The sequence below is a fragment of the Salminus brasiliensis genome, chromosome 9 (assembly GCF_030463535.1).
Source record: "Salminus brasiliensis chromosome 9, fSalBra1.hap2, whole genome shotgun sequence".
Classification (NCBI taxonomy): Eukaryota; Metazoa; Chordata; class Actinopteri; order Characiformes; family Bryconidae; genus Salminus; species Salminus brasiliensis.
Genome location: NC_132886.1, coordinates 8,402,707 through 8,426,857, shown reverse-complemented (window position 1 = coordinate 8,426,857; position 24,151 = coordinate 8,402,707). Strand labels below are relative to the sequence as shown.

The window sequence follows — 24,151 nt, the reverse complement described above, 5'->3', positions numbered from 1 at the left end:
AAGAAATGGCAGTCAAAAGGAACGGCAGAGGGCAAAGGCCAACTTGAGGTCCCTCTTGGAGTAAAGGTTTAGCAGGCTCTGGGGTGATGGTGCACAGTTCCACAGTCTAAACAATGAGACTGTAATAGGGAGTGTCATTAATTTTTACTCCACTGCTGTAAATACAAATCATGATTTTAGCGCCCCCTCATGGACAGCTGAGAAACTGAAAGATGGTCTGTGAAGCTTTAAACCATATTCTGAAGCTGCAATTTTAAGGTACATCAGATTTCTGCTAAAAATCCAACCGTCTGTCTTCTTATCCCCTTCTTTCTCATCAGGGTGGGTATGGTGATAACTCCCCCAAACAGGAATACTCCCTGGACAAGGGGGGCAATCCTTGCAGGGTACCACACACACACACACAGCATGGCTAATTCTGTCTTTGAGAGGTGGAAGGATAAAAGAGCACCTGGAGGAAACCCACATAGAATTTGGCTGGAATTGTGGGACAATCATGGCATCATGGACAAAGATCATAAAGGAATGTCATGCTATGATGAAGTGAGGATGTTTTGGGAGCACTACTTTCTTTAGTGTGGTGTGTATGCATGTGTGTGTGTGTGTGTGTAAACATATATAAAAATGAGTCACCTTGTATGTTTAAGGTGGTAGTACCTTCAGGATGATCGGGCTATAAATAACTCACAGGTGTGTGACAGATTCTTAGATTCTTAGATTGAGAAGAGGGGGTACAGTGCAGTGAGTGTCTCGTTGGATGTGTGGAAAATGGGTGAGACAGCAGATACAGTTACTAATTAGCTAAAAGGAGTGACTGCATAAGGGCGTGCCAAAGACCACAGTGTGAAGGAAGTAGCTGAATCTGCAGCTGTACAGAAGCGTACGGTCATACTGGTCTACCAGCAGTGGCAGAAATCCCAGCCTTCTCGTCAGAATTGCTTCTAGAAGCAAATGCAGGTCCTTCACCACCAATTTCTGAAAGAACACTACAGGGAACTGCAGATGATCAACATATGGAGCAAAGTAGCTCACAGGAGGCCTTTGCTCACTTCTGCTCAAGAATGTGGAGAATCTCCTGTAGGCTGGGATTTCTGCCACTGCTGGTAGACCCGTATGACCGTATGCTTCCGTACATCTGCAGATTTAGCTACTTCCTTCACAGTTGGTCTTTGGCACGCCCAAATGCAACCACTCCTTTTAGCCAATTATTAACTGCATCTGCTTTGCGACCCATTTACATAAAATATCATTTTATATTTGTAAGGACTTTCTAATAGTAGAAGCCCATTATCTAGTCCTAGTCCTAGTTTTTCAGAATACAGTGAAGTACTTGGACTCAAGAGTGTTTCAGAAAGACACTCAACATTCAAACTAGTTTTCTGTAGGCACTGTGGTCCTGTATTATGTCCCACAAACAATGTTACTAACATTTAATCCCAGAACTCATTAAAAACAGACCAAAGCAGGTTAAAACTGATTGACTGCTATGTTTTTATTAGCATGTTCTAAAATTGCAGTTGATAAGTTAAGTACATCATTTGCATTGAAACACAATGTTAATGCATACGTCCCCTTCACTTTGCATTTACTACACCAGGCTCGGCCTCTGTTTGTGTGCAGAATCAACCAAAAGACCTGTGCAGAAAAGTCCAGCGGGTGCCTCCCAGCCTGCCCCCAGGTCACAAGAACCGTTACAGATGTAGCATGAACCCCTCAGGGTGGTGACGACATGATTTTGGCGCAGCAGCAGAGGCAGGTGGGCTAGGCTGGTAAAAGAAGAGGACAACAGCGGCATAGGTGTGAGAAAGGGACAGCAAAGATGGCACCAAATCGGACCCAGCCAGGCTGCTGGTCACTGGAGTTCAAGATTGTACGCATGGAGTCAGTTAGCAGGTTGGGGTGGTGGCGATGTAGAGTCAGTTTAAACGGTGTGCGGATGACGCAAAGGTTGCTTCGTCGGTTCAGATGTTCACAGGAAACCTTCCCTCCGGAACTGCTCCTGCAGGATGTCCTTATACTCGTCAAAGCCGCCATCGATGCGTTGCACTCGGCCAGACTCACACACCCAAAGCTCCTTACACACGAGTCGGATTAGCCTCTCGTCGTGAGAAACCAACACCACACCGCCCTAGAAGAAAAAGCAAAAGCTGTGAGACTACTGCGTTGTGTTTGTTACAATAGATCATTCTTAATTATTTTACCATTAAAATCACACACACACATACTTACTGACTGACCACTAACTGAGAGGTGTAAGACAAACAGATCTATTGAAGTATCCCAATATTTTGCAATACTGTACTGATTCTTAAAAACACAGTGGCGCTTTTTCATTCATTTACATGAAAAAATAGGTGGAGCATGGTGGTTTATTTTGTGTTGTGTTTAAACCTTGACCCTTTTCTTTTAATCAGATTTTATGCATTTGATGAATATGCTTATTTTTTTTTAATACTATGACAATTTACCTAAAATTGGAAAGAAAATAAATATTACATATGAATTAATAAATTAATTTATAATTAAGCAAGGATTATAATGCTTAAAAGTATCACAATATACTGAATCATATGCCTGTACCATAAAAGGTATAGGATCACCAGCTCCTTACCAATAAACAGCCCTATTCTTAACATATTTAAACATATGGGACATTTGATATTCACTTTAGCAACATTGAGACATAAAAGTAATATAACTGTAGAAAGGCTTTTAAAAGAAATGAAAAGATAAGAAATAGATAAGGGAAAGACTCAAGAATGATCTTTCTAAAGCACACTGTTCCCTGTTGCTGCCCCATTGTTACCTGATGTTAGATTTTACCATGAAATGATCCACACTTTAAAATAAATACAATTATTTAGTGGAACGACTGATTTCGAACTATTCCGAGATCTTTTTAAATCCCTTCCTAGACTACTCTCCTTCTTTTTGAAGGAGGCCTCAAAGAGCTCTTCGGATCTGGCCGTGATCTTTACCACTCACTCACTTTAAGAGAGCACTTCAAGAGCAGACCAGACTAAACGTCTGAGGCTTAAATAAGACAAACACCTCCAGAACCCTCTCCAACCATGTTCTGATCATCTGCATCTATTGTTTTGCACCCCCGTGTCTTGTATGCACTGTCTATGTTGCACCATGGTCCGGGAGGAACGTTGTTTCGTTTCACTGTGTACTCTGTATGTAGTTGAAATGACAATAAACCCACTTGACTTGACTTGACTTGATTTTACACATTTTAAATAGTAATAAATGGGAGTACTATTTTTATTTTACAGAACCAGCATGAAAAAGGTTTGACCCTTCAAAGACATACACTGAAAGACCATAAAAAAAGAGCACTGGCTCATAAAGTAAAGCCAAAGAATAAGCACAAAAGCCTCGGTCCTCTGCAGACACGTTCCTCTGGCCTCTGCAGTGGACTGACCTGCTGATGTGACAATCTGAAAATTCAGGACTGAATGTGAGCATGTGTAAGGTTAGGGGAAAAAAAGGATCTTACTTTGAAGTTATTCAAAGACTTTGCAAGAGCTTCAATTGTTTCCATATCCAGGTGATTGGTCGGCTCGTCAAGTATGTAGAAGTTAGGGCTGAGGATGAGAGACATTGTGTGTAAGACTATAATAATAGGATCACGATACAAACAAGCACTTAAAAGAATTATTAAAGAGGAACAAGGCCTTTAAATACACCATAGGTGTAAATACACCATGAAGAGCATCACTTACGTGATAATACTTGTGGTAATGATGCCATAATATCTCATAACATAATGATCTTATCACCACAATCACCATAATATCACCATAATATAATGATCTATGTATCACCACCCCAAAAGTTGCTCCAAAATGGCAAAAATATGCTACATAATTTAATGGATTTTTTTATTTAAAAGATTTTATTTAGACATTTTGGAGCATTTCTATGAGTCCGGTCTTTTTAAGTTTAGACAGAATGTAATGAACAACTGCCAGATTCTAGTTATTAAAAAGGTTAACAAAAAAAAAGAGATACAAGATTTTTGCTTGACAGCGACAATATACCGTACATGTCAATTTTTCAAAAACTGCAGAATGATTAAGCCGGCAATGTGTCAGAAAAAAAAAAGAACTAAAAAAAGTGTGTATCCTGAGGGAAAGGCAGAATGGTTGAGTGGTTTGGAAATTACTAGGCTGTTGCTTAGTGGTCACTGGGGTAAAACCGCATTGATGGGAAAATAAAAGCACTGGGTTCATCAAACTGTGAATCTGTAGAGGTACATACTACCTCAGTATTCATATTTATTACTCACATCACTGAACACATTATATGTTTGCAATAGATTGTGTATATAACTCAAATACTAAGTGTTATCTACCTGAAAGTAAGTTTACAGTTACTGTAATGTAATGCTGATTTACCCCTGACTGTTTATGATGTACCAATGGGATATAAGTGATACCCATCATTAGTTAACAGATCTATAGAACCATATTAAGCTCCAGAATAGTCACATCTGAAAGGTTTCATTACCAAGGCATGGTCATCTGGGCAAAAGCCACACGGCTCTTCTGTCCTCCCGAAAGGCTTGCCACCGGTCGGGTAGCCAACTCCCCACTAATACCGTATCTACCGAGCTGACGCCTGTATTCCTCCTCTGTCAGACCTGGACACCACAAAACAGACAAACAGTTAGTAAACAATTACAAATGAGGAACAGTAAAGTTAGAGGATTACATACACTCACAGACTCCTTACGGATATATTTGTCAATATTAGTCTATCAGTCTTTTTTGTTTGTTTGTTAGTTTTTTACTTTTGTTTTTTTTTTTTGGGGGGGGGGGGCAGTATGAGTGCAACATAACATAATGCATATCAATATTTAATACAATATAAATAAATAAATACATCTGATACAAAAAAACAAAAACAAGTTATTTATTTTTAATTGAACATGGGTCGATTACACAGACAGGGTCAAATATAATTTGCATTGGTTATTAATTCAGTGATGCTAAAAAATGTCTTAACTTGCCAAGATCAATCCCTCTAATCTTCCTGTTAGTGATTATGACTGGTAACTGGTGGTTTGGTGACTTCAACCGTCAATAATTTATAAGTAGTTCAGATCAGAGGAGGATAGATGGGTCCCCCTTCGTGGTTCCTCCAAAGGTTTCTTCCTCCAGCTCTGAGCGAGGTTTTTCCTAGCCACTGTGGTCTTTGGCTTCTTCACTGGGGGTCTTAGATTTCCATGTCTTTTTATGATGTTGATTTCTTGTCTTTTACTAATTACTGACTGTGTAAAGCTGCTTTGTGACAACACCACTTGTAAAAAGCGCTGTACAAATAAACCTGATTTGACTATAGCCAGCAGCATCTCTGAATCTGCATAAAAATGGTTTATCTGACAGCACTAATTGGACCTCTTTGGACCAACTCGCAGTACAATGGGGAAATCCCAGCAGCTCAGTGCAGATCTGAGAAGAATGCTCATATATTCATACAATGAGCCATTTCTAAACAACTACACATAAGAAGCTCATTAGTTCAAACACCTTGCGTTATTGGGAGGTGTAGCCACTTTGCCAAGGTCTGGAGGAAGACCCAAATGGTCAGCTTCAGCTAAGAGGAAACTGGTTTGGATGGTCAGGATCAATTCACGAACCATCAGAACTGGAAATTGCTGGAACACCAATGTCACGTCTTGATGTCAAGCGAGGTTTACATCGCCATGACTGAGCAGGTACTAAGCAAGAAAGATGCCCCTTCTCCAAAATTGACACCTTGTTTGGCTACAATGAGGCACTGAACCCAGAGAAGACCATACCAACTGCTGGAAGCATCATGCTTTGGGGCTGTTTTGCTGCCAGTTAAGCTTGTACGCTACACAAAGTGGATGGAATAGTGAAAACGAGGATATTAGGGGTGCTGTATGTATGTATGTATGTATGTATGCTCTGTCTGAGAACCAGATTCTTGTGTTTGTCCTATTAAAGATGTACGCTGTACTCATTCTGCCCCGGGAAAAGAAGAGTCTAAATAAATCTCTGAAAGGCCAATATTGACAGGGTATTCACCCAGGGTATTTATCCATGATGATCGTATAAACGTTAGACCACTGCATATATATATATATATATATATATATATATATATATATATATATATATATATATATATATATATATATATATATATATATATATATATAAAATAAATAAATAAATAAATAAAAAAGCACTAATGCAGGCATTAATGACTGTCTACAGCTGTGATTTGAGCACTAGACAATTGTGGTGGTGGTTTTGTTCTCATACTGTACCAGGAAACTTGCTGAGGAGCAGCTCCACTGAACAAACATTGAGGTCCAGCTGATCTACATGGTGCTGGCTAAAATAGCCAATCTTCAGGTTTCTGTTGGAAAATTAGCAAAAGTTTAGAACTAATATCTACCGTGTATGTATTTAACTAATGTGTGCTAAAATTGAAAAAATAAATAAACAAATAATACTGCTGCAGATCACTGCTATAAAAGGAGCTATTAAAATTGCACATTTGGGGGATTTTGCATGCTTTGCTCACAAGTGCAAGGCTGCCCCCTAAAATCTAAATAATAAATGAGGTAAAACTGCTTTTTTAAACTTGAACGGTTTTTCACTTTGTCCTCCGAACATGGTACAACACTTACATGCCCAAAGCCATATACAGCTTTCTAACCATGGTCTTAAACATCAGAACCAGCACAGTGGGCAGATCCTCACCTGTGAGCGTGTCTGGTTCCACTTATGGGCGTGAGGTCACCCATTAGCAGCTTCAGTAACGTGGACTTTCCAGCCCCGTTTTCACCTACCTGCAGACGACATAAGTACATGAGAATTGTAATGAGAAACAAATGGAGAACAAAACACTGAAGAGAAAAGCTCTCAGATTTCATGATCTCATGAAGCCATCACAGGAAAAAGAGTACTGAGAGTTGACACTCCGTTTTGGATAATAAACCCATCAACCCCTTCAGAGTAGTCATAAGTGTCTTGGTGGCCTCCCTCACTAACCTCCTTCTTGCACAGTCAGTCAGTTTGGGAGGACAGCCTGATCTAGGCAGATTTAAACACGTGCCATATTCCTTACGTTTATTAATGATGGATCTGACTGAACTACAGGGGATGTTCAGTGATTTCGGCATTTTTTTTTTGTATTCATCCCTTGACCTATACCCTTTAACAGCCTTTTCTGTGGAGTATTCTTTAGTCTTCATGGTGTTTCTGTAGACAGGGATACTGCTTAACCAGTGACTGGACCTTCCAGACAAGTGTCTTGATACTACACTCATCTGAGACACATTCACTGCACTCACTGATCTCCATTTCACTAACTGTGATACTATTAGCACCGATTGCATGGCCAAGCGAAAAATATATATTTATGCAGTCACTTATTAATAGTTATTGTACATTATTACTTAATTAAGTCTTCTTTGTAAATTATTGCAAAAAAAGCTAATTTCTATTGACCACAATTTTATTTATAAAATCAATTAAAGAGGAAAACATCACAAGTTTGTGAACGCTTCTTATAGGCACCAAAGTATCAAAGTTAATCATCAATCAATAGCTACAGAAATAGGCTTTGCCTCCAGTAAAGCTAACGCAACGCTGAGCGCAATCACGTACAATGCAGATTCGAGATTCCAAGTCAGCCGAAACGCAGAGGCCTGTGAACAGACGTAGTTCGGGGGAGTAGGAGAACTCCACCTCATCTAACTGCAGGATTGGCGGAGACAGCTTCTCAAAGTTATCTGGAAAACTGTCGAACAAACCAGAACACACAATGTTTATTTATCAAAGTGCAAAGTGGAATAATAATTTTAAAAAAAGTGTTAAAAAAGAAAGATAAAACTCACCGTAAAACGACTTCAGATTCCTTATCAATAGGCTTAAGTTCAGGACTATGGAGGAAGGGAAAAAAAAACAAAAAAAAACACACGTAAGAACAGGACGCTAGATGGTACTAAAATAACTGAAGTTAGTCACTGACTTACAGTTTCTCCAAAAGCTTTAGTTTGCTCTGCACCTGTGCAGCTCTGTTGGCGTTGTATCGGAACCTGTCGATGAACACCTGTGTCATACAAACACAAACATGAAGCCGGTGATTTCACTGCCAAACAAACAGGGTATTTAAATCTGCTCCTTCATTCCAGCAACTTGTGGAGAACTTCAGTGTTCAAGTTAAAACATAAATAAATAAGCGTGTAAAATAAAGAAATAAAAGTGTTCTTGTTTAGGGTGCTTTTTACTGGCCCTTGCATGTTTATTCACACTACTTTAAATTTCAGTGCTGTTGGAACAAACCATTGTATCTGCATTATGTAAACTAATCAGAAAAGGTAAAAAAAAATAAAAAAAATAATAATGATATAAAAATTATAATATATATATATATATATATATATATATATATATATATATATATATATATATATATATACACACACACACACACACACACACTTTCAGTTATAATGTAGAAAGATTGCAGCAGGGCCGGTTTCACAGTACACCAAGCTATGAAAATGTATGGTTTTCTTATTGTGTACATATGTCTATTACTGGTATTTGTAAAAAAAAAAAAAAAAAAAAAACAACAACAAAACAAAACAAACAAAAAACAAACAAAAAATCCCCAAATAAATGAACAAAAATTTAATTAATTAAATAATAATAATATAAAAAAAATCTTTTTGCATTCTTGGCAGCCTACCAGACTCTGTTTCACTTGTCCGTCGGTCTCTGTTCACCTGGTACAGCTTTCTCTTGGTTTTGCCTGGTTCAGCTGCTGCTCTAGCCTGCTCTAGCTCTTGCACATTCAGTTTGAGCATCCTTTGCTTCCATGCAATCCACATGAATCTCCAATGATAATTTTTAATTATTCGCAAAGTCTTGCCATTTGGTACCTCGGACAATAACAGCTGTCTAAATCTGAAGCTCCCACGCCCTAGTCGGAGCCTATCCAAGGCCCAGAGACATCTGAAACACCTGAGAACATGTAGGAGCCTGATCCTACTTATCTTATTCGCACCATGTTGTTCTACTCTACGAAGCTGTAAATGTGAACCTGCAGATAAGTTTGTACTGAGTTTCCCCTCAGTGAGTGTTTTCTGAGGGAAAGCTGTGTTGCCAAGGTAATGACAGGCGCACGGGAATAGCGGGAAAAAGAGCCATCTTTGATGTAAACAGTGAAAATGAGCGTTATGGGCTTTCTAGGTAGAAACACTCACATGGAGGGTGCACTTTGTGAAGCTATTAGATCTCTAAAGACTCAAAGTGATAGCTTTGGCAGTTCTAGTGCTTAAAAAAATTTGGGTTTTAACTAGAGTGAAGCCTTTACCCAATAGTACCTGTAAAATACCATAAAACGTGATAGTGATATTTTCTGAGATCGTTTTTAGGCCATGAAAATCTCGTACCGCTGCAAACCTACAATATAAAGAGTAGCTGGCATTTTCAAACATAAACATTATACTTCAAGAATGGAGATACAAGGTTTTGTTCAGACAGTAATGATATGTGTGCACATATACTATATGGACAAAAGTATTGGGACACTTGCACATTAGGACACCAGTTTTTCTTAAATTAAGGGTATTAAAAAAAGTTTATGCTGCTTTTGTTGGAGTGACTGTCTCTACTGTCCAGGGTAGAAGGCTTTCTACTAGATTTAGGAGCATTATTGTGAGGATTTGACTGCAGATTGCATTCAGCAACAACTTCTGTGTAAGTGAGGTCAGGATGTTGGATGATGACCACTCCACCTCATCCCAAAAGTACTGGATGGAGCACCAACCATCATTCCAGAGAACACAGGTCTTCCACTGCTCCACAGCTCAATGCTGGGGGGGCTTTATACCCCTCTAGCCCACGCCTGGTACTAAGCATGGTGCCAACAGGTTCATGTTTATCTGCTACGGGGTGTCCTATTCTATTGGCAGTACTTCTCTTCGGGGACTAGACAAGCTTTACATGAGCGCATTTGCACATCAGTGTCAGCCATAGGTGCATCTTAAAGTAGCTGAATGCATTCATTAGAAGAGGTGTCCACAAACTTTTGGACATACAGTGTTCTTTGTCTTTCAGGGGCGTTTGAGTGTCTGCATGTGTGTAATTATGAGTGTGGAGGTCTGTATATACCTGTATATGTTCTCTGTACTGTAACTGAGCCTCGTACTCCCTTTGCTGGTTCTTCAGTCGATCCTCTTTCGTTTTGATAAAGTTCTCGTAATCACCACGGTAGCCATCTAAACGCTGCGAGTGCAGATGGATGATGTCGGTTGCGACAGCATTCAGGAAGTTCCGGTCGTGAGACACCACAAGGATAGTTGACTGCCATGTCTGGGTAGAGAAGGACAGACGCACAACAGGTAAGGCGTACAAACACGAGAGCAGCAGGACTACTTTAATGAGTGGTAAAGTACGACAGACCACAGTTAATAACACCGACAGCACTATCTGGCTCTATTTAAGCACCTGCACAGCTGTCACTGTGGTCACAGACTTTGTACAAACAGACCATTATGTGCACACAACACCCTGCTGGCTGGGTGGGTGGGAATGTTATTAACTGCCTTTCACCAAAACTAAAGGCTAAAACTATGCTGATCTCTTTGACAGGATTACAAATGAACAGCTAAACTAGAGCCAGAGAAATTCCTGGAAAGCTGAGCATCTTTATTTAGAGAGACATACTTGTAAATAATTCTCCAACCACAGAATGGCTCGGACATCCAACATGTTTGTGGGCTCTAGAGGGAAAACAAACCGGTGCTGTTAGATAAAGGCACCTCAGCAATAAAAGCGTTCACATATTGCATGCATGTTCCCACAGAAACCACTGTTTACTCACCATCAAGTAACAGGAGGTCAGGCCTGTAATGTAATATCAGAAACAAACAATGAGTTTGGTCACCAAACACTGACGCAGAGCATTTAGGAAAAAGACTGTATGAGCTTCATATGAGCAGACCAGTTTGTGTTGGACATTATGAGACGACAGATATCATAAATTAGGTTAAGTACAATGAATATTACTGAAATATATTAGAGAAATTCACTTAAATCCAGATTTATGAATTCCAGTAATATGATTTTTTTAAAGCCCTATATGATATTCACAATATGGACAAAAGTATGGGGACACCTTATAATTTATTTATTTAAATAATAATAAAAATAATAATTAAAAAAACAATGATCCTGCTTTTACTGGAAGAACTGTCTCCACTGTCGAGGGAAGGCTGTCTACCAGATTTTGGAAAAGCATTGCTGCAAGGAGTTGAATGCATTCAGCAAAAAGTGAGGCCAGGATGTTAAACAATCACAACAGACAGATCACAACCAGAGAGCACGGTTCCACTGCTCCATAGCTCAATGCTGAGTGGCCCTATGCTAGCCCTCCAGCCCACGCCTGGCATTAGGCATAGTGCCAATAAGTTCATGGTTATCTGCTCCGGAGAGTCCTATGCTATTCAGTACTTCTTTGCAGGCACTGGACAAGCTGTGCATGTGCACATCTCAGTCAGCAATGGATGCAACTTAAAGTAGCTGAATGCATTTTGTGTGCGCTGTACTCTTATGCACCTATGGAAATTAATATTTATATAATATATAAATATATAACGTCCTCAGCAGAGCACTAATATTAGAATAAACACTAATAATAACACTTTTACTGAAAGTGGTGGTGGTTCTCCATCACTGTGTTCATCATTAGAACATCTCCAAAGTTCTCCTCATGGAGTCTAGTGTTATTTAGAGTTCTCCTCAGATCAACAACTGGTTTGGTGGTAAATCAGGGCTTAATGATGGTAAATCAGGTGAGCTGCTGCTGCTGCTGATGGAGCTGAACACATCCTCCACACTGTGCTGGCTGGACTGAGCGGCGTCCAGGAGAAACCTGGAGGAACCGAGCTCTGTTCTTCAGACTAGCTCACCGACAAGATCTCACTACTTTCTTCAGAATGAGAAGCTCTTGTTTCTCCTTTTTACTGGATTTATGTTCACCTGCATCTGTTCTGAGATCTGGAGCTTCTACAGTAGAAACGCTCACTGCAGAGAGACATGTTTTTTAAATATTACTTAGTAAAGGCAAAGTCATAAGTAAAAGATTGTACTCACTTGGCAAAAAGAGCTCGCGCTAACGCTAATCTCATTCTCCAACCACCAGAAAACTCTCTGTGAAGGAACACAAAATTTTAGAAGATGCTGGAACAAATGAAAAAGAAAATGAATAAGAAAAAAGGCCTGGATTTGTAGAATTTAGTGCTGGCAAAAACACGCCAATTGAACTGTCATGATATCAAACATTAAACCATAACAAATAACATTGACAGCAGACACTGAAACCTCATATTAACAATAATAATAATAATAATTATAATAATAATCATATTAATAATAACACACATTGCAAAGACAAGATGTATTATAAAATTCTCCCTTACTTGGTTGTTTGCTGTTGCATCTTGGGAGAAAAACCTAAACCTGCAAGGATAACCGACGCTCTGAGGAAGCAGACAGAAAGAGTCATGAGTGCAGAAAAGAACAAGCATAAAAAAAAACTCCCATGTTTCCCCCAAATCACCAAGAAGGTACTCAGACATGAACCATTAATACACTGAAAGTTCAGCAGAACTATCAGATATGCTTTACCTGGCTGGTGCCTTGTCTGCCTCAATTTCTTCCAGTCTAGCATAGATTTCAGAAAGGCGTATGCTCTCAGAGCCATCCGCACTAGAAAAAGTAAGATCAGATACAGTATTATTACAGAGAACCAGATCACAGTGAGATAGTGAGAGTGATTGAATATGCACTCTGAAAACAATATTAAAGATGTGCTAAAGGGTGTTTTGAGCAATGCTGTGGAAGAACCAGTTTTGGTTTTATTAAAGAACCGTGTGTATAACACAGATATTTGTGTGAGGTATTGTTTCATTTTACAAAAAAGGTTCCCTTATTTATTTTACAAAAAAAAAAAATTCCGGTCATGTTTATACATACAACTGTAGATACAATTAATATTTCTAAGACTGATCACTATCCATTATTATTTAATTAAATGATTACCCTGTGTACAATGTCAGTACTGAAGTCAGTACTGTATCTGTAATACTAGATAACAGTATTAATAGTACCAACATCAGTAATAAACTGCGGACAACCTGCACAATGCTGGAATAAAAAAAAATAACTATGATATTAGGGATGTCCCGGTCCGATTTAGTGACTCGGGATCAGGCATTTTAAATAAACCGGTTTCGGCTTTTAAGGTTCCGATCCACTTCCAATCCTTTGTTTTTTGTAGCTCTAGGCGCCATTAATATACATGATCCTTAGCTGCTGCGGATGAACTTCTCATTTTTTGGAAAGCTACTCCTGACAGAGTTAAACTGGGACCTTATTCCGGTGAGGAAAACTAAACAGAGCTGTATTTGAACTAAAAAGTGCAGCTATGTTAACAGTTAGAAGCCAAAACAAAAGCTAAAGTTAACTTCTTAGGCTAACTCTGCATTCCACCTTAAATAGTGCCACAGTTACAGTGTGTACACTTCAACAGCAGAGCCGAACTGCTGCAGTATTTAGGGTGGAACGGAGAGTTCGGGGAAGAGTAAAAAAAAACTTCTTAGAATGAGCTCAGCTGTAAATGAGAGGGCAGCAGGTACAGAGTGTGTGTCTTAGGTGGTCTATTTTTTACCATTTTAATCACACTGCCAAAAACCACCCAGTATGTTGTAGTTCTGCAACAACACATATGTTATCCCAGTAGATCCATTTGGGAAGATCTAACATATCTTTCCAGCCTGTCTTTACTCCTGAATTCCACCTGGTTAGAAACCCCACTATGGTGGAAATGCTCTGTTCTACCAGCGAGGTAGATCGGGACATCCCTGACTGCGATATTTTGTTGTAGTTCTGAGATTGTGGAGATTGCTAATGTGAATCTGGCAGTGGTTCTTTATATTCTGTCAAAATGTCACGATGAATGGATCCAAAGAATTGCTCTAAAATGACCGAAACAAAACCATTTACATCGTCTTCCATTAAAAGAAGACTTTTCCCTTCTCCTTTTGAAAATACAAGGTTTTTGCAGGACAGTGATGATATATTAAATCTTACAGTAGGATTTTAAAACCATGTATCTCAGCCATGTCTCTCCACTGCTGCGTTCTCTTCACTGGCTTCCTGTAGCTGCTTCCTGCATCAGATTCAAAACCTTGACGCTGGCCTACAAAGCCCAGAAAGGACCAGCCCCTCCGTACTTGATGGCAACGGTCAAAAGCCCATTGGCACCAAGAGCCCTTCAAGCGTCAAGTACAGCTCGGCTCGACCCGCCATCCCTCAAAATCCACGGAAGACAAGCGTCCAGACTTTTTTCTGTCCTGCCCCGAAGTGGTGGAACGAGCTTCCCCTGGGTGTCCGAACAGCAGAGTCGCTCACTGTCTTCAAACGCAGACTGACGACCCACCTCTTCAGAGAATACTTGGGTGAATAGCTGAGTTGTCACCTTATTGTCTTGTGTTTAGTAATGTCTAAACCTAAAGGTATCTTTGAACTATCAGTCTATTCTAACTAGCTGAGGCTTTTCTTGGGTAAATAGCAAAGCACTTTTGTAAGTCGCTCTGGATAAGAGCGTCTGCTAAATGCCTTAAATATAAATGTAAATGTAAAACCCACCAGAATTAGAACTGCCAAATCCACTAATGCCTTTGTGCCAAAGCACATTTCCCACCACAGACCAAAAGTTCTGAGCCACGCCTTTTTTTTTTAAGCCACGCTTCAATCTGTCGTAAGAATCGCATTATATAAGAACCTTTGAGAGAATTATAGATAAGTAACAAGCATCGGCATATATATCCCTGTGACACACTCTTACTACCAGCATCAACTTTGTTGCGGCTCAGGTCAAAGGTGCTCTTTAGAAACACTCACGTTCCGTTGGCAATGTGGGCGTTCAGCTTGCGCTCCTCAGCGAGCAGCTCCTCTCTGACTGTGTCACTCTCCAGGACGCTCTGCAGGGCTGGAGTGTCATCTCCTGCCACTTCCTGCTCCACGTGCAAGATGGAGATGTGCGCAGGCACGCGCAAACTGCGGCTGGCCAACATCTTCAGCAACGTGGTCTTCCCCAGGCCGTTCCGGCCGACCAGGCCGTACCTGCGGCCGCTCGCCAAACACAGCTCGGCCCCCTGCAGCAGAGACCTGCGTCACAGAACAGGGGGTGGGTCAATGCACACACATGCAGGAGATTCTCCAGGCTAGGGATGTGGAGCATCAATATGTGCAATAGTTGCATATACAGTACTGTGGAGGAGCATTTGTCCCCTGTTAAAATTGGAAGTACAAAGCTGCTTATCTGGACAGTAAATGTTTAATAGTTCAGTAAAACACTGATATTATAATAAACTACAGAAGGCTGTGGTGGTTCTCCATCACTGTGTTCATCATTAGAACATCTCCAAAGTTCTCCTCATGGAGTCCAGTATTATTTAGAGTTCTCCTCATATCAACAACTGGTTTGGTGGTAAATCAGGGCTTAATGATGGTAAATCAGGTGAGCTGCTGCTGCTGCTGCTGCTGATGATGGTGTTGAACATATCCTCCATGCTGTGCTGGCTGGACTGGGGGGCGTCCAGGAGAAACCTGGAGGAACCGAGCTCTGTTCTTCAGACTAGCTCACCGACAAGATCTCACTACTTTCTTCAGAATGAGAAGCTCTTGCTTCTCCTTTTTACTGGATTTATGTTCACCTGCTTTATCTGTTCTGATGAGATCTGGAGCTTCTACAGTAAAATCTCTCACTGCTAAGAAAAACGCTTTAAATAATGTGCTTAGGTCTGAGAATGAATTATTTACATATTTGCAGCTGCAGACTGAGCTGCATAACAGATTAGCACAGTGTCCGTTGATGCTGTGGTGCTCTGACCTTCTGATCCAAACAAGTTCATGGAAAAACTGATAGATGAAGGACCTTAAAATAATAAAAAATAACCTTAATAACACAAAAGTATTGGGACACCTGCTTATTCATTGCTTCTACCAAAGTCATGTGTATTAAAAAAATAAATAAAATGTCATGCTTTTGTTAGAGGAACTGTCTCTACTCTCCAGGGAAGAAGGTTTTCTACTAGCTTTTGGAGAAGCATTGGAGGAGCGACAGGAGCATTGGTTGATCACCACCCAACCTCATCACCAACTCCCCAACTCATCCCAAAAGTACTGGATGGAGCACCACCAACCATCACTTCAGAGAACACAGTTCTTTCACTGCTCCACAGCTCAATGCTGGGGGGCCTGATCCCCCTCCAGCCCACGCCTGGCATTAGGCAGCATGGTGCCAATAGGTTCATGTTTATCTGCTCCAGTCCTATTCTACTGGCATTTTTCCCATTCTTCCCTACAAAGACTAGATAAGCTGTTTGTGTGTCAGCAGTGGCTCCACAAAGCTTTGGACATATGTTGTATAAAAAATACTGGCTCTACAATAAGTTCTGTGCCAATCATTGATTAGTTATTAGTGAACGTCCCAATTCCAAACCTCCAATCTCCACCAGTCTACAGCAGTCAGAAGTCAGACAGAGAAATCAGACTCACCTCTCTCCAAAAGACACGTCAAAGTTTTCTATGCGGACGTCGTAACTACGATTCTTCCCGGACAAGTCCACACGGCTCTCTTTCTTACTGCTCGCCTGGCTGGCAGAAGCTTCCTCCAAGACCCTTAGTGCACAGATATAGAACGGCATTAGTGGATGTGCATTTACAGATCATTCAGTCATCAAACTCATTTCTCCATGCCTCCATATTAAAATATTATTTTAACACATTTTTAGAAGCACATTTCTGCCCCACGCTTCTCAATCAGCTCCAAAAGGGAAAACCCTCCTCCTTTAACTGTAATGATTACGGATGGTCTGATCACAGAAAGGCTGAATTCCACCTCCAGGCAGGCGGTTATTTGGTAGATATGGTATTCCCGGTGGTTTACGTGGAGTTGCTAGATGATTGCTATGGTGTTGCTAAGTAGTTGTTGATGATAAGTGGTTGCTCTGGTATCCCAGGTGATTGCTAAAGTGTTGCTAGGTTGTCGTTAAGTGGTTGCTATGGTGTTGCTAAGTGATTGCTAGATAGTTGCCATGGTGCTGCTAAGTTGTTGCTATGTCGTTGCTAGGTGGTTGATGTGGTATCCCAGGTGTTTGCTATGGTGTTTCTTGGTGGGTGTTAAGTGGTTGTTGTGGTATCCCAAGTAGTTGCTAGATGGTTGCTGTGGTATCCCAAGGGGTTGCTAAGTGGACATTGGGTGGGTGCTACAGTGTGGCATGGTGATTGGTTAGACACTTTAGGTGGTTACCATGATGTTGCTTAGTGGCTGCTAGGTGCTATGGTGTCCCAAGTGGTTGCTAAGGTATCCCAAGTAGTTGCTATGGTGTTTCTTGGTGGTTGTTAAGTGGTTGTTCCCAAGTGGTCGCTATGTTGTTGCTGAGTGGACGCTGGGAGGGTGCTACAGTGCGGCATGGTGATTGGTTAGCCACTTTAGGTGGTTTCCATGATGTTGCTTAGTTACTGCTAGGCAGTTGCTATGGTGTCCCAATGGTTGCTCAGGTCTCTTAAGCATATTTGTATAATTGTGACATTTCAAGCGTGCCAAAACCTTGTTAAATAAACATTTGCAGCGTGCTCCAGCAGGCACAAATGCAGATTCAGTGCATTTAAATAAACAACCGCCAAACCAATCAAATCCATCTGTGGTGGAATATGAGAGCTCCTGATGTATGAACGGATACACTTCCAAAACATCTGTAAACAAATCAGAGACGTACACCCCTACAACAAACCCTTCAGGGCATCACAAACATAAGAGTGCTGATTTAGAGCTCAGCTCCAGCGGACACAAACAAAGCTGTAGCACTTACAGTGGGTTTGAGGGTTTCTGGGAGTCTTTCTCATTTCTCCGCTCATGCTTTGCCCTCAGTTTGGCCTCCGCCTTCTCCAACTTCTTGGCATCTACAGTCTGAGCTCATGAGTTTGCAGTAGGAGGAAAAAAAAAAAAAAACAATAGCAGGGTGAGCAACAAAACATGTTTTTCTGATCCACTGTTCTAGGAATCGCATTGGGAAGGAGATGCAGGCTTCCTTGGCTGATCAGCAACACAGGAAGCCTTTGAGCACAATATACCCCACAGGTTACCCTGACGATGTGTCTGAGAGCTGGGGAAAGCATTAGACTGTGTAACCTAAAATTAAAAAAAGCTGGTTATCTTACCGTACTCTGATTTCTCTTCACCATCCAGATGCCTTGCACATCGTTAGTAGCTGATGCCGCTGCAATACAGAGCAAATGAAAGTGAGAGAAATGAAAGAACGTCTCTAAAAAGGTATTTTACTGGAGATCTACCTCCCTTTTAACTCACTTAGCTTAGAGTAGCACACCTTCATCAACTAGACCAAGCATTTTAAAGTAGAGCTACAGCCAAACTCTCCAGAAACATTATTTATAGTGAAGTGATTGAATTTGGACAACCCAAGTACTTCTTTATTAAGAAACATAAACACAATTTGACCTTCTATTTAAACTATAACTGCATGTTTCTAGGTTTTGTTGATCTCTTGTCCTATTAGTGATTCCTAGAAAGCTGCTGTCTGACAATCTCAGTCCCAGCGCTATACAAATAAATTAGATTTAATTAAGGTGGTGCAACTCCATCACCTCTGCAAATGCAATGAAAATATGATTTGAATCATTCATTACTAAAAATATTATAAATGATGGCAATTCCTACTGAAAAATGTAGATCATCATATAGCTGATATTTCCTCTTTTGTCTGAAATAAGCTCAATTAGAGATTTGTGATTTAAGTGAGCCCAAATGCAGAATGACAAAAAAAAGTGCGAAAAAAAACAGTGTGTACTGCTAGGTTGTTAAAAGTCAAGGTTAAATATTGATGACTGTCTGCAGTGCTCAGTATTAGAGATGCACATCTTATTCTTATCAGATAATAATTATTTAGGAATAATCAGTATTGGATGTGAATATAGTGTATATTATTAATATAGTATCATTATTATTGCCATTTTAAAGAATTACTTATTTTTTGCACATTAAAGTACATTAAATGAGTAAAATAAAAATATTCTAGTAGAGTTAATACATCATCAAATATCACACATATATATACACACACTACACGTTATACTACTATTACTCTGAAGTAATAATTGAAAATCTAAAAACTAAAATTCTAATTATTATATATCTTATATCTATATAATAATCTATAATTATTATAAAATTATAATTATATAATAACAAATACTATATATAAATATGCTACTATTACTCTTATTATAATTATTATTTGAATTTCAGTTTTTAGATTTTTCATTATTTTCAATATTTCAAAATAATAGTAGTATAGCATGTAGAGTGTGTGTATATATATTATATATATTATATAATATTAAAAGTGGTATTTGATGATATATTAACTCTACTAATATATTTGTATTTTACTCATTTAATGTACTTGTGCAAAAATAAGTAATTCTAGGCTTAGCTATGACAATCTATTAATAATGCTCATGTATCAGCATCAGCAGATATGTGCAAAAAAAATACTGAATGCCAGTATCAGCCCACAATTCCCATATCCCAATTACAGAACATCCCTATTCAGTAAACAGATTACAGCCACAGTACACAGCCTCCTCACAGAGAAGGTGGTCACAAAACTCTGTTTTGTAATGGATAATGGACTTACCAGACTCCACAGAGATTTGAGACAGCTGCACAGGAGCATCGAGCAACACCTGCCGTGGGTTTGAGTGGCAGTTAGTCCTGTTGAAGACAGAGAGATGACGCCAAACCACAGAGAGACACTACACCAAGGATCAAGTGTTATTCTGGCTGACCTCAGAACAACTGAATAAGTTAACCCGTTCCTGCCCAACAACTAACTTCAGTATGATGAGGAATATTGCTGTGTATTGGTTTTAGGCACCTGTGAAAACTAGAAGTAAAAAGCTGCTTATCTGGGTACAAGTTTATCTGCTCAGTAAAACACTGATATTAGAATAAACTACAGAAGGTGGTGGTGGTTCTCCGTCACTGTGTTCATCATTAGAACATCTCCAAAGTTCTCCTCTCTCATGGAGTCTAGTGTTATTTAGAGTTCTCCTCAGATCAACACCTGGTTTGGTGGTAAATCAGGGCTTAATGATGGTAAATCAGGTGAGCTGCTGCTGCTGCTGCTGCTGCTGATGGAGTTGAACACATCCTCCACGCTGTGCTGGCTGGACTGGGGAGGCGTCCAGGAGAAACCTGGAGGAACTGAGCTCTTGAATGAGAAGCTCTTGTTTCTTCTTTTTACTGGATTTATGTTCACCTGTATCTGTTTTAATGAGATCTGGAGCTTCTGCAGTAAAAACTCATCATTGGTTTTAAATAATGTGCCTCTTTTCAATACGATTTCTTTAGCTATGCGGCTTGACTGAGACAGATAACACACACACATCATTTAAAAGATCAGATATGGACATTAAAGGGTTAATCTAGAGCATACGAACGCATTCTGTACAGCACTTACAACTTAAGCGTATTAAACAACTGGAGACAGATATCTCGGACGTCGTCCTCGTTTTTTTCGGCAGCTACCTCCTGGAGAACCCCACCGATGGCATCGAACACTTCCTCTCCATCTTCAAAATCGGAACCACCACTGTCCAGCACTCCTGCAGCACAGCAAAACACACAGAGCAATCACAGATAAGGTAGGAGTACAGGGAGTCTCACACAATACACAGAACCTCTGTTCTCATGGCCCTGAACCCAAGCCCTGTTCAGAACTTCAGCTAAGTGGTCTTCCTCCATCACTCTCGTATTAAAGAAACTGACTCTCACAGGAAGAAATCAATCAATACGCACTCCTTAATTCAGACTTAACGAAGCCCGGAGACGAGCTCTTTATTGGTGGCCTTTTCAGGATCAACTCATTTAAATCAAGAAATTAAATTAAAAGTAAAACTGCTCCCATCAGAGTGGCTGCAGAAATCAGAGGAAAAGGTCAGGCTGCTGTTAGAGCTACTGCTTGTTCTCCGGACCTCCTTATTTATTAGCTCTTTCAAATAACTCGCAGGACGCAATATGGCCCACTGGTGACCTGATATTTGTGAGCGTGAGGCGCAGAACAACCGTGACATTTCACAGCAATCTCCACATCCACCCACACTAATTTTAGTTGCATTAATCAACCTCAAATTCCACAAATTGCTCACAGCCCTTGGTGGATTAATTATTGTGTGCTGCCACAAAGTCATATTTGTTGTGTTTTCATCACCTTCTTAAACTATTGATTATATTATTGATAGTATTAGAGTCATAAAGTGATGATGACAACAATTAATCAGGTCCTAATGTTTGTAAACAATGGAAAATTAGTCTTAACTGAACAGTATCACCGAAATTACCCAAAATACAACCAAGCTGGCATCCATGCTGGAGAACAGCTCCCACCCCATGCATGAGACTCTGGCAGCACTGGGCAGCTCCTTTAGCGGCAGGCTGCTTCACCCCAAGTGTGTGAAGGAGCGGTATCGCAGGTCCTTCCTTCCTGCTGCCGTCAGACTACACAACCAACACTGCTCCCAGCGGACCACATACACACACACTTAACTACACACACATGTTCATGTTCAGGGAATACTATGTGCAATATCCCACCCCCATGTGCAATTAAGAGTCTTTTACTGTAAATAATATTGTTTATTGCTTTTTTACTTCTTATTTATATTGTGTATATAGTGTAAATTATTTATTTATCTAAATTTTTGTAACTGAGTGTCCTGCTATCCCTTTCTGCTGTTACACTGTGAATTTCCCCACTGCGGGACTAATAAAGGACTATCTTATCTTATCTTATTTTATCTTATCTTATCTTATCTTATCTTATCTTAAATAGCAGCTACTAAAACAGGCTATTTGTGGATATCAGCTCATTTAATTTAATTAACAGTTCTTACAAGTAAAACTGACCGAGAAACTTTAATGGCCCTCAAAACCTGGAGAGAACAGCAGCGCTCCGAAGCCTAGGCTGCAGCCGAGGTGGGCTGTGAAGGACCCTTCGTTATAGCCCAGAAATGCAGCCTACATTCAGAGCGATCTGGGGGACGCAACTGACGCATCCCTCCTAGCCCTCGATTACCCACAACGCTGTAAAAAAAAAAAAAACGAAGCCTCTAGATCAGAGTTCATTAACCATTAATCAATAATTAAGAGGCGGGACCTTTCTGGCGATGTCACCACCCAGCCTGTGTAACCAGTAGGCTGCTAAGAAGGAGCCTTCCCAGGACAGTCCTCCCAAAAGACCCCTCCTATCTCGGCTGCATCCCAGGCTTTGGACGCACGTCTGGCAAAATGGGTGTGTTAATATTTAGTGTCCTAACCTGCCTCACCCGAGCTATTAAGATCAGTATATAGTCTATACCTTAAAGCATTAGTATGTAGTACACAACTGGGACACATCCTAGGGTTCGATCTCTCCAAAATAAGAGTCCCTGGGAAAGACTCCTACTTAAGGTAAGGTAAGGTGCACGTATTTGTCACTGTACAGTGTGCACTGCACAGCGAAATGTGTCCTCCGCATTTAACCCATCTGTGGTAGTGAACACACACACACACTCTCACACCCCTGTTATCGATATCCCGGCGCTCTAACCGCTGAGCCACCACTGCCCCTACTTTTACATTCTCCTACCTGTGCAACGTGATTCAGTGTATTTAAGGACTACAGTCCCGCTGGATGAGAGCGTCAGCTAAACGATACGAAACTAAATGAGGTACAAATTTGTATCGGGACGACCAACCTAGATTAAATAGAAATAAATGGTATCTTCAGCCCTTATTGGACAGAGAGCTGTCAGTCATGCGAGCTCATTAGAATAACAGGACCACACCCAGACAGTAGTTATACATATGTATAGTAGTTTTATCATACTTATCTAATGCTTAAGGAAATACTTTTTTTTTTTAAAGAATTTTTATTTAATCCACAATTTATCAGCATAGAAGGTTTTTATATGTGTGTTTTGTTTGTTTTCAGCTCTGTGGCCTTATTTCATATCTGTAAAGACAAATGACCAAGCTGAAAAAGTGAGAGGTATGAGCAACTGCTGAAGCTAACCCCCCAAAAATAAATAAGAGCAATTGGTAAATGACTAGATCTCTCTAAAAAGAGCTAAATTAGGTCATTTTAGTAAATCTGACTGCTTGGCATGTAAAATGTAACCTAATATCTGATTAAATCTAGTAAGAACTAGCGGTGGCAAATCCAGGTTCAGAAAGTTCAAATCCGCCCCAGGATTTTGCTCCGACCGCCTGAACGGCTCCGCTGCAGCTGGGCTAAGGCGGAGCCGTTCCGTCAGTAGGCTCGAAATCCCGGAGCGGATTCCTGTGCGTTCCGGACCTGGATTTGCCACCGCCGGTCAGAACGAGCCCTGACTAACCTCTGACTGTTTCACTCAGCGTTAGCGGTCTAAAGCACTGCCCAGCTGCCTGCCAGCTTAGTGTCAGCCTGCCCAGCCAGCCCCTGACCGCTGCACACCATTTGCTGAGCGTTTAGAGGGGTAAATATTGACTTAACGGCGGAGACTGGATCTCTCTCCGCGCACATGAAGCGCCTGAACGCACCGGCGCCGTGGACTAATATGGTTATGTAGCTTAGCTTAGCGGCTAATTCGCGACCCAGGCTAACTTGTTAAGCCAGACTGTGGGCTGTTTCGAGCCGCGAGTACAGCGCCACATTTCAGCAAGACTTACCGGTGATATAGTCAAATACTTCGGTGTCAATTTCGGGGAACTCGCTCTTCAGGATGTCCACGTAAGTCGCCATGATACGAACAGACACACCGGCCCCTGCCGCGGTGGAGCTTCACTCAGCTGCGCGCCGTCGCTGCGGTGCATCATGGGAAGTGTAGTTTTACGGACTACACAGCGGCGCTAGCTAAACCACATAAGCTAAACACTCAAGCAGTGGTTGATAAGTAAAGAATAAATTATTAGACATTATTGCAAAGGGTACCGGGAGCATTTAACTAATTTAATGACTTCTAATTTATTATTTTTTAAGTATTTTGTA

General features: G+C 40.5%; 1 protein-coding gene across 1 annotated transcript; it reads right to left on the bottom strand.

Moving 5' to 3' along the window:
- Nucleotides 1-1,467: 1,467 nt before the first annotated feature.
- On the bottom strand, nt 1,468-23,939 carry abcf3 (ATP-binding cassette, sub-family F (GCN20), member 3). The gene is made up of 21 exons (XM_072688730.1): nt 23,833-23,939; nt 20,606-20,750; nt 19,781-19,857; nt 18,285-18,343; nt 17,936-18,033; nt 16,620-16,742; nt 14,961-15,227; nt 12,684-12,764; nt 12,476-12,535; nt 12,150-12,206; nt 10,879-10,901; nt 10,722-10,777; nt 10,167-10,367; nt 8,021-8,097; nt 7,883-7,927; nt 7,653-7,785; nt 6,744-6,832; nt 6,305-6,396; nt 4,516-4,648; nt 3,503-3,590; nt 1,468-2,128 (listed from the first exon to the last, which is right to left on the bottom strand). The coding sequence occupies exons 1-21, from the start codon at nt 23,903-23,905 to the stop codon at nt 1,970-1,972; spliced, it is 2,136 nt and encodes a 711-aa protein (XP_072544831.1). The 5' UTR covers nt 23,906-23,939; the 3' UTR covers nt 1,468-1,969.
- Between the last annotated feature and the right edge of the window lie 212 nt (nt 23,940-24,151).

Bases quoted from the DNA above. Each gene is read 5' to 3' on its own strand.
- abcf3 (XM_072688730.1), bottom strand. From the start codon at position 23,905: ATGGCGACTTACGTGGACATCCTGAAGAGCGAGTTCCCCGAAATTGAC. The intron at 4,649-6,304 runs GTACAGTATGAG...TGTGGTGTCCAG, and splicing joins GCTCCTCAGCAAGTTTCCTG to GTCTGACAGAGGAGGAATAC. The intron at 3,591-4,515 runs GTAATGAAACCT...TCTCATCCTCAG, and splicing joins GCCCAGATGACCATGCCTTG to CCCTAACTTCTACATACTTG.